The 13,356-nt window shown below is 48.8% G+C and overlaps 1 protein-coding gene across 1 annotated transcript in view; it reads left to right on the plus strand.

Moving 5' to 3' along the window:
• The window catches only part of LOC141146132 (SCO-spondin-like), a 146,323-nt gene that overhangs the window by 70,309 nt on the left and 62,658 nt on the right, over positions 1-13,356 (plus strand). Inside the window, 9 exon segments of the mRNA XM_073632887.1 lie at positions 87-228; positions 318-473; positions 3,509-3,686; positions 3,830-3,911; positions 4,047-4,104; positions 4,191-4,311; positions 7,860-8,076; positions 8,276-8,417; positions 12,554-12,736. Of these exon segments, the coding sequence (XP_073488988.1) occupies positions 87-228; positions 318-473; positions 3,509-3,686; positions 3,830-3,911; positions 4,047-4,104; positions 4,191-4,311; positions 7,860-8,076; positions 8,276-8,417; positions 12,554-12,736 (1,279 nt within the window).

Consider the following 13,356-nt stretch of genomic DNA (forward strand, 5'->3'; position numbering starts at 1 on the left):
CAAAACAAACGGCAGATGTGTAGAAAATACTTCCTCATCATTACATTGGGGAGGGAGGAGTAAAGCCGGTCCTTGTCCTCACTCAGGTTTTCCGGGGAAATTTCGATGGTTCCACACCAGTGGCCCGGAGCTTTGATGTGACGGTCAGCGCGCGCTATGTGCGGATCCTCCCCCACCATTATCACAGCCGGATATTCCTCCGCGTGGAGCTCCTGGGCTGCGGAGAAGGTAAACGCAGCAGAGATAGGAATGTGTGAGAGAACTACAAGTCCCAGCATGCCTTGATCACTAACAGGTTCCTCTCTTCTCCATTTCAGTGTCTGTCGGACCCACCACACCCGTTCCCACCCAACACCAGTGCCGGCCCGGTCAGTTCCGGTGTCACAATGGGCGCTGTGTCCTGGCCGGACCCCATGGAGTTGTGTGCAATGGAATCAACGACTGCGGGGACCAATCAGACGAGATCTATTGTGGTAATGTGGGGGGATGGGGGCAATTGGGGGGTCCAGTGTCCCAATCCGGCAGAGAAAACACCACGACCTGCAACTAAAGTACATCAGATATCCCGTGATCTGCCAGAAATCCAGCGAGCTCCCGACTTCTGACAACATGGTCCTCTCCTCTCCAAGTAGTGTTGTCAGATCTGCCCCTCCCCCTCTCCTTGACCCCTCCCCTTTCTCATCTCCATAAGTCCTCCCACTCATTTCATCTCCATAACCCCTCCCACTTATTTCATCTTCCTAGCTCCTCCCCCTCTCCTCATCTCTATGGCCTCTTCCCCTTTCACATCTCCAAATCCCCTCCCACTAATTTCATCTTCAAAACTCCTCCCCCTCGCCTCATCTCCATAACCCCTCCCTCTCTCCTCATCTCCATAACCCCGTCCTCCTTTCTAATCTATATAATCCCTCCCACTCATTTCATCTTCATAACTCCTCCCCCTCCATTGCCATAACCCCGCCTACTGTTCTCATTGCCATAACCCCACCCCTTCTCATCTCCATAACCCCTCCCCTTCTCATCCACATAACCTCTCCTCATCTCCATAGCCCCTCCCACTCATTTCATCTTCATAATCCCTCTTCCTCTCTCCTCATCTCCATAACCCCTCCCCTTCTCATTTACATAACCCCTCCCCCCTCTCCTCACTCCTTACCCTCATCTCCATAATCCCTCCCCCTAATCTCATTTCCATAACTCCTCTCCTCATCACCCCGCCTACTGTTCTCATTGCCATAACCCCACCCCCTAATCTCCATAACTCCTCTCCTTCTTCTTATCTACCTCTCCTCATCTCCATAATTCCCCTCTCCCATTTTCCAAAACCCCTCCCTTTATCTATATTACATAAGGGGGGAGGTGTCCTATAGTCCAGCAGAGGAGAACTGGGCAGGTCTGGGATTTCGGTGCAGCAGAGGAGATGTAGGCAATGTTCTCACTGCAGGAAATAGGAATCTAAATGTATTTCTAGCAGATCAACCGGTCCATCTCTGTACTTTTGGTGTTTTTAAAGAGACAGAACATACAGAATTGTTTCTATAATGCAAAAATATATGAAATATGTTTTTTTTTATTTTGTCCAGACCTGAACATTAATTTCTGTATCTGTGTACTGCATGGTGTGGGGGTCTAATGTAATCAGGGGTCATCAATCAGTAATTATTAATCAGGGGTCATCAATAAGGGATAATCAATCAGGGGTAATCAATCAGAGATAATCAATCAGGGGTCATCAATAAGGGATAATCAATCAGGGGTAATCAATCAGAGATAATCAATCAGGGGTCATCAATTAGGGGTCATCAATCAGGGGTCATCAATCAGAGATCATCAATCAGGGGTAATCAATCAGAGATAATCAATCAGGGGTCATTAATCAGGGGTCATCAATCAGAGATCATCAATCAGGGGTCATCAATCAGTAATTATCAATCAGGGGTCATCAATAAGGGATAATCAATCAGGGGCCATGAGTCAGGGCTCATAAAACAAGGGTCATCAATCAGGGATTATCAATCAGAGATCATTAATCAGGGGTCATCAATCAGGGGTCATCAATCAGGGGTCATCAATCAGAGATCATCAATCAGAGATCATCAATCAGAGATTATCAATCAGGGGTCATCAATCAGGGGTCATCAATCAGAGATCATCAATCAGAGATCATCAATCAGAGATTATCAATCAGGGGTCATCAATCAGAGATCATCAATCAGAGATCATCAATCAGAGATCATCAATCAGAGATTATCAATCAGGGGTCATCAATCAGAGATCATCAATCAGGGGTCATCAATCAGAGATCATCAATCAGAGATCATCAATCAGGGGTCATCAATCAGAGATCATCAATCAGGGGTCATTAATCAGTAATTATCAATCAGGGGTCATCAATAAGGGATAATCAATCAGGGGCCATGAGTCAGGGCTCATAAAACAAGGGTCATCAATCAGGGGTCATCAATCAGGGGTCATCAATCAGAGATCATCAATCAGGAGTCATCAATCAGGGGTCATCAATCAGAGATCATCAATCAGAGATCATCAATCAGAGATCATCAATCAGGAGTCATCAATCAGAGATCATCAATCAGGGGTCATCAATCAGGGGTCATCAATCAGGGGTCATCAATCAGGGGTCATCAATCAGAGATTATCAATCAGGGGTCATCAATCAGAGATCATCAATCAGAGATCATCAATCAGGGGTCATCAATCAGAGATCATCAATCAGGGGTCATCAATCAGAGATTATCAATCAGGGGTCATCAATCAGGGGTCATCAATCAGAGATCATCAATCAGGGGTCATCAATCAGAGATTATCAATCAGAGATCATCAATCAGGGGTCATCAATCAGGGGTCATCAATCAGGGATTATCAATCAGAGATCATCAATCAGATCTTCAATCAGGGATTATCAATCAAGTGTCACAATCGGTGATTATCAGTCAAGAATCATCAATCGAGGATCAATAACCAGGGGGGGGGATGGGACCATTAACGAGAGTTAAAAATCAGGGATTATCAATCAGAGGTCATCAATCAGTATTATTATTATTAGGAATCATCAGATATTTTTAATCAGGGATCATCAGTCAGAGATCATCAATCAATGATTACCAGTCAGGAATCATCAATTAAGGATCATCAACCAGAGTTAAATTCAGGTATTACCAGTCAGGGATTAGACATTAGAGGTTATCAATCAGTGATCATCAATCAGGGATCTTCAATCAGAAATCATCAATCGGTATAATTATTAAGGGATCATCAATCAGATATTTTCAATTGGGGATCATCAGTCAGAGATCATCAATCAGGGATTAAAAATGAGATATTATCAATCGGGGCCTAAAAATCAGGTGCAATCATTCCTCACCTTCCCATTGGTTGGCTGAGCGTGTTATGTATTGATCCTCCTGATATGATTTTGGTTATGGGTCATTTTTAACCCTCAATGTGCTGACTTATTGTATCTAACAGTTCTGTGTGTCTTGTGTCACAGGCACCGCCCCTTCCCCGCTCTCCCCCGCCAGATTGGGGTGTGCAAATTCGGAGTTTTACTGTAAATCTTCCGGTAACTGCGTTTTGGCGTCCCAACGGTGCGACGGCCACCCTGATTGTGCTGACGGGGCAGATGAGATTGGCTGTGTGTCCACAACGCTGCCCAGCGCCCCCTGGAGGTGAGATGAGAAGGACGTTCATGTATGGTGGGGGTGACCCTGTGGGTGATGATGGTAAATACGGCCCAGTACAACCTGAACCCTAAAGCCGGGTCTGATCCACCACGGCTGACATCTAACCTATATCTGTTATTACTCTGCAGCTCTACCGCAGTGGGAGGAGAAAGTCCTCATTGGCCGATTGTTCCCACCCCTTCAGCTAGACCAACCAAAGCCACAGGACAGGTGAGCAGGATGCTGGCAATTGGCTGTGACATGGTGTGTAATCCACGCCCCTTCCCCACTTACCCCCAACCCCCCTCCCCCAGCCTTGGTGCAAATATCACCCACATCACACGGGGTTTCTGTTTTCTCTCACAGGGACCTGCAGGCACCACTCAGCCTAAATTCCCAGAGGGAGACATTTCCCCACCTCCAGGTAAACGATTAAACAATAATCTCAATGTCTGGGGAAGTTTGTACAGGTCTGTGTGTGACTTATACATGTGTGACCCACCATGACAGCTTCATGTGACGGAGCGCTGGGCCTGGAGGATGGACGGATCCATTACAAGCAGCTGGCAGCCTCTTCCTACAAAGAGAACAACCCACCAGACGCCGGGCGCCTCAATATCGTTCCAAACATGTTAGTGGATGGCCTCATCTATGTTCCTTACATGTGGGGGGGGGCAAGACCTGGGAACTGAGGGAGGAGCTGGAAACTGAGGGAGGAGCTGGGAACTGAGGGAGGAGCTGGAAACTGAGGGAGTAGCTGGGAACTGAAAGAATGACTAGGTCCTGAAGGTGGAGCTGAGAACTGTGGTAGGAGCTGAGAACTGAGAGAGGAGCTGGAAACTGAAAGAATGACTAGGTTGTGAAGGTTGAGATGAGAACTGAGAGAGGAGCTTAGAACTGAGGCAGGAGCTGGAAACTAAATGAATGGCTAGGTCCTGAAGGTGGAGCTGAGAACTATGGGGGAGCTGAGAACCGGGGGAGGAGCTGAAAACTGAAAGAATAGCTAGGTCCTGAAGGTTGAGATGAGAACTGAGGGAGGACCTGAGAACTTAGGGAGGAGCTGGAAACTGAAAGAATGGCTAGGTCCTGAAGGTGGTGCTGAGAACTGAGGGAGGTGCTGAGAACGGAGGGAGGAGCTGAGAACTGAGGCAGGAGCTGGAAACTAAAGGAATGGCTAGATCCTGAAGGTGCAGCTGAGAACTGAGGGAGAAGCTGAGAACTTGGGGAGGACCTGGAAACTGAAAGAATGGCTAGGTCCCCACTTGGAGATGAGAACTGAGGGAGGAGCTAAAAACTAAGGGAGGAGCTAGAAACTGAGAGAGTAGCTGGGAAATAAAGAAGAAGCTGAGAATTGAGACAGGAGCTGGAAACTGAAAGAATGGTTAGGTTCTGAAGGTGGAGCTGAGAACTATGGGGGGGAGCTAAGAACTAGGGGAGGAGCTGAGAACTGGGGGAGGAGTTGAAAACTGAAAGAACTGCTAGGTCCTGAAGGTTGAAATGAGAACCGAGGGAAGAGCTGAGAAATGGGGGAGGAGCTGGTAACTGAAAGAATGGCTAAACTGAAAGAATGGGCTAAGTCCTGAAGGTGGAGCTGAGAGCTGAGGGAGGAGCTGAGAACTGGGGGAAGACCTGGAAACTGGAAGAATTGCGAGGTCCTGAAGTTGGAGATGAGAACTGAGGGAGGAGCTGGAAACTGAAAAAGGAGCTGGGAAATAAAGAAGGAGCTGAGAATTGAGGGAGGAGCTTGAAACTGAAAGAATGGTTAGGTCCTGAAGGTGGAGCTGAGAACTGAGGTATTAACTGGGAACTGATGGAGGGTGAAGCTGGAAACTGGAAGAGGAGTTAGGAGTTGAGGGAGGACCTGGGACCTGAGAAAGGAGCTGGGAACTGGGAAAGCAGCAATAAATGAGAGAGGAGCTGAGAACTGAAGGAGGAGCTTTGAACTGGGGAAGCAGCAAGGAATGCGGGAGGAGCTGAGAACTGAGGGAGGAGCTGGGAGCTGGGAACTGGGGAGCAGTACTAAATAAGGATCGGGGGACTGGGGGGGGGGCTGAGACCTTAGGATGAATCTGGACTTGAGGGAGAAGCTGGAACTGAAGTAGGAACTGAGAACTGATGGAAGAGCTGGGAACTAAGGGAGGAACTGAGAACTGAGGGAAGAGCTGGAAACTAAAAGAGGAGTTAGGAGTTGAGGGAGGACCTGGGACCTGAGGGAGGGGCTGGGAACTGGGAAAGCAGCAAGGAATGAGGGAGGAGCTTAGAACTGAGGGAGCAGTACTAAATAAGGGGGAAACTGAGGAAGGAGCCGAGACTTTAGGGTAAAGCTGGGAACTGAGGAAGGAGCTGTAAAAAGAAAGAGTTAGGAGTTGGGGGAGGACCTTGGACCTGAGGGAGAAACTGGGAAGCAGTACTAAATTCGGAGTAACTGAGGGAGGATGTGGAAACTGGGGGAGCAGTACTAAATAAGGGGGGAACTGAGGGAGGAGCCGAGACCGGAGGGTATAGCTGGGAACTGAGGGAGGAGCTGAGAACTGAGGGAGGACCTGGGACCTGAGGGGGGAGCAGTACTAAATTAGGGGGGATCTGAGGGAGGAGGTGGGAGCCTGGGGAGAAGTACTACATGAGGGGGGAACTGAGGGAGCAGCAGGCAATGAGAAAGGAGCTTGGACCTCAGAATTAGCCAAAAGAGGGGCAGGGAACTGACGGAGAAGCTGGGATCTTAGGAAGAAGATGAGATCTGAGGGTACAGCTGGGTACTTCGAGCAGTGCCCGGACCTGTGGGTGAAGTTGGGAAATGAAAGAGGAGCTGATGGAGAATGCGGGAACTGAGAAAGCAGCTGGAAATGAGATAGGAGCTCGGAAGGAGCTTGGGCCTTAGGAAAAGCTGAGAACAGAGAAATGAGCTAAGAGCTGAGGGGGAAGCAGGAAACTATAGGAGAAGCTGGGAACTAAATGAGGAACGGGGGGAGGAGCTGGAAACTAAAAGAGGAACTGGGGGAGGAGTTGGGAACTGGGGGAGTGGCTGAGATTGAGGGAGGAGCAAGGAATGAGGGATAAGCTGGAAACTGAAAAAGGAGCTAAGAGCCAAGGGAAGATCTGGGACTTGAGGGAGGAGCTAGGAAATGGGGAAAGCAGCAGGGATTGAGAGAGGAGTTTGGGAGGAGCTGAGAACTGAGAAAGGTCCTAAGAGTTGAGGGAGGAGCTGGGAATGAGGGAGAAGCTGGGACCTCAGGAGGAGCTGAGAAGTGAGAGAAGAGCTGAATCCTGGGGGAGGATCTAGGAACTGAGAAAGCAGCAGGGAATGAGGGAGAAGCTAGAAACTGAAAACGGAGGTAAGAACCAAGGGAGGACCTGGGACCTGAGAGAGGAGCTGAGACCTGAGGGAGGAACAGGGAAAGCAGCAAGGGATGAGGGTGGAGAAAGAGACCTGAGGGTGGAGCTGAGACCTGGGGGGAGGATCTAGGAACTGGGAAAGCAGCAGGGAAGGGAAAGCAGTAGGGAATGAGGGAGAAGCTGGAAACTGAAAATGGAGGACCTGGGACCTGAGAAAGGAGCTGAGACCTGAGGGAGGAGCAGGGAACCGGGAAAGCAGCAGGGAATGAGGGAGGAGCTGAGACTTGAGGGAGGATCTGGGAACTGGGAAAGGAGCTGAGACCTGAGGGAGGATCTGGGAACTGGGAAAGCAACAGGGAATGAGGGAGGAGCTGAGACTTGAGGGAGGATCTGGGAACTGGGAAAGGAGCTGAGACCTGAGGGAGGATCTGGGAACTGGGAAAGCAGCAGGAAATGAGGGAGGAGCTGAGACCTGAGGGAGGATCTGGGAACTGGGAAAGGAGCAGGGAATGAGGGAGGAGCTGAGACCTGAGGGAGGATCTGGGAACTGGGAAAGGAGCAGGGAATGAGGGAGGAGCTGAGACCTGAGGGAGGATCTGGGAACTGGGAAAGCAACAGGGAATGAGGAAGTTGTTGAGAACTGGGGAGCAGTGAGGTGTGAGGGAGGAGCAGCTGTGAAAAGGGGGGATGAGCTGGAAACTGGGGGAGGAGCTGTTGGAGAGTATGTTAAGAACACATCCATTATGTATAGTAAGGTGGAGTGTGAAATGTTCAATGTTAAGGGCAGAATATAGACAGGGATGTCTATAGGTGACACACTGAATATAGAATCTTATCTTCCTCCAGACTGAACATTGTTCCTGGCTGGAGCCCTCTGGACTCGGATAAACAGCCGTACTTCCAGATAGACTTTCTACAGCCCACCTTTATCTCCGCCATCATCACCCAGGGAGGGCGACAGTCAGGAGGTTACACCACCAAGTATCATCTCATGTACAGCCATGATGGGCGCGTCTATCAGAACTTCACCGCTCAAGAGAAGACCTCCCCACAGGAACCCCAGGTGAGAACATTGACATTATTTAGGAATAATCTTATAACAGCATTAGTAATAATTATAAGAGGAGAATAGTAAGAATGAGACCACTCCTTTGATTTGGGGGTTTTTTAAACTCCATCTGCTCCTCACCATGTCCAGCCTGATAGCTTTGTAATAGCTCCATTGTGATTCCATCTCTTTCTGATTTCTGTTTCTGGTTTAGATATTTGAAGCCAATTCAGACAGTAACAGTCCGGTGAGGCGGGAGCTGGGCCGCACCATACTGACCCGATTCCTCCGCATTCATCCTGTTGATTATCACAAGGCCATCTACCTGCGCTGTGAGGTCATTGGATGCCCCTACGGTGAGATTCCACCCCTCTGCTCAGATTTCATATAGAAACAGCTGGATGTGTGTGGAGCATGCTGGGAGGGATGGGGTGATGGCAGTGTAAAACATGCTGGGAAGAATACTGAGGTGGTTGGTGGAGAATATGCTGGGATGGATATGGAGGATTGTGCTGGGAGAGATATGGAGGAGATCAGTGGGAAGCATGTTGGGAGGGATATGGAGGTCAGTGAGGATTGTGTTGCAGGTGGATATGGAAAAGAATAAGGAGGAGGTTAGTGACAAGCATGTTGGGAGGGGTATGGAGGACATTAGTGAGGAGCATGATGGGAGGGATATGGAGGCCATTAGTGAGGATCATGTTGGTAGGTATATGGAGCATATTGATGAGGATCATGTTGGCAGGAATTTACAGGAAGTTGATAAGGCGCATGTTAGGAGGGATAACGGAGGAGGTCACTGTTGAGCATGTTGGGAGATATATATGCAGGATGTCACTGAGAAGCATATTGGGAAGGATATGGAAGACGTTAGTTGGGAGCATTTTGGGATGGGTATGGAGGCTGTCAGTGAGGAGCATGTTGGAAGAACGATGGAGGTTGTCAGCGAGGAGAATGTTGTGAGGGATATAGGGGATATCAGTAAAGAGCATGTCAGGAGGGTTATGGAGGAAGTCGATGAGAATAATTTTGGCAGGGATATGGAGGAAGTTGATGAGGAGCATGTTGAGGGGGATATGGAGGAAGTTGATGAGGAGCATGTTGGGAGGAATATGGAGGAATTTGATGAGGAGCATGTTGGGAGGGAAATGGAGGAAGTTGATGAGGAGCATGTTGAGGGGGATATGTAGGAAGTTGATGAGGAGCATGTTGAGAGGGATATGTAGGAAGTTGATGAGGGAAATGGAGGAAGTTGATCAGGAGCATGTTGAGGGGGATATGTAGGAAGTTGATGAGGAGCATGTTGAGAGGGATATGTAGGAAGTTGATGAGGAGCATGTTGGGAGGGAAATGGAGGAAGTTGATGAGGAGCATGTTGGGAGGGAAATGGAGGAAGTTGATGAGGAGCATGTTGAGGGGGATATGGAGGAAGTTGATGAGGAGCATGTTGGGAGGGAAATGGAGGAAGTTGATGAGGAGCATGTTGAAGGGGATATGGAGGAAGTTGATGAGGAGAATGTTGGGAGGAATATGGAGCAATTTGATGAGGAGCCTGTTGGGAGGGAAATGGAGGAAGTTGATGAGGAGCATGTTGGGAGGGAAATGGAGGAAGTTGATGAGGAGCATGTTGAGGGGGATATGGAGGAAGTTGATGAGGAGAATGTTGAGAGGAATATGGAGGAATTTGATGAGGAGCATGTTGGGAGGGAAATGGAGGAAGTTGATGAGGAGCATGTTGAGGGGGATATGTAGGAAGTTGATGAGGAGCATGTTGAGAGGGATATGTAGGAATTTGATGAGGAGCATGTTGGGAGGGAAATGGAGGAAGTTGATGAGGAGCATGTTGAGGGGGATATGGAGGAAGTTGATGAGGAGAATGTTGGGGGGATATGGATGAAGTTGATGAGGAGCATGTTGGGAGGGAAATGGAGGAAGTTGATGAGGAGCATGTTGAGGGGGATATGGAGGAAGTTGATGAGGAGCATGTTGAGGGGGATATGGAGGAAGTTGATGAGGAGCATGTTGGGGGGAATATGGAGGAAGTTGATGAGGAGCATGTTGAGGGGGATATGGAGGAAGTTGATGAGGAGCATGTTGGGGGGAATATGGAGGAAGTTTATGAGGAGCATGTTGGGGGGGATATGGGGGAAGTTGATGAGGAGAATGTTGAGGGGGATATGGAGGAAGTTGATGAGGAGAATGTCGGGAGGGATATGGAGGAAGTTGATGAGGAGCATGTTGAGGGGGATATGGAGGAAGTTGATGAGGAGAATGTTGAGAGGGATATGTAGGAATTTGATGAGGAGCATGTTGGGAGGGAAATGGAGGAAGTTGATGAGGAGCATGTTGAGGGGGATATGTAGGAAGTTGATGAGGAGCATGTTGAGAGGGAAATGGAGGAAGTTGATGAGGAGCATGTTGAGGGGGATATGGAGGAAGTTGATGAGGAGCATGTTGAGAGGGATATGTAGGAATTTGATGAGGAGCATGTTGGGAGGGAAATGGAGGAAGTTGATGAGGAGCATGTTGAGGGGGATATGGAGGAAGTTGATGAGGAGCATGTTGGGAGGGAAATGGAGGAAGTTGATGAGGAGCATGTTGAGGGGGATATGGAGGAAGTTGATGAGGAGAATGTTGGGGGGATATGGAGGAAGTTGATGAGGAGCATGTTGGGAGGGAAATGGAGGAAGTTGATGAGGAGCATGTTGAGGGGGATATGGAGGAAGTTGATGAGGAGCATGTTGAGGGGGATATGGAGGAAGTTGATGAGGAGCATGTTGGGGGGAATATGGAGGAAGTTGATGAGGAGCATGTTGAGGGGGATATGGAGGAAGTTGATGAGGAGCATGTTGGGGGGAATATGGAAGAAGTTTATGAGGAGCATGTTGGGGGGGATATGGGGGAAGTTGATGAGGAGAATGTTGAGGGGGATATGGAGGAAGTTGATGAGGAGAATGTCGGGAGGGATATGGAGGAAGTTGATGAGGATAATTTGGCAGGGATAGGGGGAAGTTGATGAAGAGCATGTTGAGGGGGATATGGAGGAAGTTGATGAGCATGTTGGAGAGATATGGAGGAAGTTGATGAGGAGCATGTTGAGGGGGATATGGAGGAAGTTGATGAGCATGTTGGAGAGATATGGAGGAAGTTGATAAGGAGCATGTTTGGGGGAGGTATGGAAAAAGTTGATGAGGAGCATGTTGGGGCGGGGGATATGGAGGAGGCTGATGAGGAGCATGTTGTGGGGGGGATATGGTGGAAGTTGACGAGGAGCATGTTGGGGGGGGGGGGGATACGGAGGAGGTTGATGAGGAGTGTGCTGGGAGGGATATGCAGGAGGTTGGTAAAGGGAAGGTCAGTAAGGAACATGTTGGGTGGGTTATGGAGGTTGTCAGTGGGGAGCATACTGTGAGAGATATGGAGGAGGTCAGTGAGGAGCATACTGTAAAGGATATGGAAGAGATTAGTGAGGATTGTGCTGTGAGGGATAGGGAGGATATCAATGAGGAATGAGTTGGAAGGGATATGGAGGAAGTGAGTGAGAATTGTTCTGAGAAATATTCATTAGCTTGGTATGGAGCATGCTGTAAGGGGTAAAGAGGAGGCCAGTGAGAGTCCTTTTGGGGGGGATATGGAAGATATCAGAGCATGTTAGAAGAGGTCAGCGGGCACTGTGCTGTGAGGGATATGGAGGAGGTCAGTGTGAAGCATATTGTAAAGGATATGGAGGAGATCAGTAAGGAGCATGCTGGAAGCAATACGGAGAGGTTATTGAGAACCGTGTTGGGAGTGATATGGAGCATGTCAGTGAGGATTGTGCTGTGAGAGATATGGAGGAGGTTGGTTGGGAGCATTTTGAGGGGATATGGAGGAGATCAGGGTGGAGCATTTTGGGGATTTGTAGGAGGTCAGTGAGGAGCATGCTGGAAGCAAAATGGAGGAGGTCATTGAGAACCATGTTGGGGGGGATATGGAGGGGATATGGAATATGTCAGTGAGGATTGTGCTGTGAGAGAGATGCAGGAGGTTGGTGTGGAGTATTTTGAGGGGATATGGAGATCAGTGTGGAGCATTTCCGGGGGATATTATGGAGGTCAGCATGTTAGACTTAGCATATATTGTAAAGACTATGGAGGAGATCAGTGAGAAGCATGTTGGGAGGGATATGGAGGAGGTCAGTGCAGATTAGCTGTGAGGGATTGGGGAATGGTGGTGTGAAGCATGTTAGGAAGGATATGGAGGGCGTCAGTGAGGATTGTACTGTGGAAAATATGGAGGAGGTTGGGGTGGAGCATACTGTAAAGTATATGGAGGAGATCAGTGTGGAGCATGCGGAGGGGGGATATGGAGGACGTCAGTGCAGATGTTGCTGGGAGAGATACGGGAATGGTGGTGTAAGGCATGCTGGGAGAGATACGGGAATGGTGGTGTGAAGCATGCTGGGAGTGATATGGTTCGAGGTTTTAGGAATTTATATTCTCTTTTCTTGTAGTGGAGCACACAGGGGCAGCTGTCACACAACGTCCAGCTTACGTCACCATTCCTGGGGAGGTGAGGCCTTCTCACTGTCAGATGGGAGAGTTTGAGTGCCGCAGCGGTGAGTGTGTAAACGCCTCCAGATCTTTGTGTGACGGGAGACCCGACTGCCACGATTTCTCAGACGAGGATGGATGTGGTAAGATATGGTAGAAGAGATTCTCCTGGCTGATATATATGATGGTAACTGGTCTCAAGAGTCAGATCTTTAACACGTGGCTCTGACCCTTACCCTAACCCTGACCCAATGCTGAGCTACGAATGAAGCTTTGTGAGAACCTTCATGGTGTTGGTGGCTTCTGGTATGGCAGTGCACATATCTGAATATCGAATAACAGTGCCACACCCCCTTCCTTAACTCCACCTTTTTCCCTAGTGGTGTCTATGAGTGTACAAGAGGTCCCCCCCAAATCATACATAAGGGGAAAGTGTCTTCCCTGTTGAGGCAAGGTGATAATCTCCATTATTCACAGACTTAAAGGCCAATAGTTGGGCCACATACAGTATATGGCGTGTATATGGAAACGCTCTGTCCTGTGTTTCATGGTATCTGGAATATACTGTATATGATGAGAGTGGCCTTGTGTTGTACATACAGCGATGTAATATATGTCAGACCTATACAATATAGGCAGGGGCGGGTCAAGGAGTGGGCAGGAGGGTCAGCTGCCCTGGGTTTGCTGTTTTTGATGGGGGTACCAGTGAGCTCATTCCTGATACAAGACATTATGACAAGCGGATGACTGCTGGGGGTAGCAT

This window comes from Aquarana catesbeiana, linkage group LG05, assembly GCF_042186555.1.
Source record: "Aquarana catesbeiana isolate 2022-GZ linkage group LG05, ASM4218655v1, whole genome shotgun sequence".
Classification (NCBI taxonomy): domain Eukaryota; kingdom Metazoa; phylum Chordata; class Amphibia; order Anura; family Ranidae; genus Aquarana; species Aquarana catesbeiana.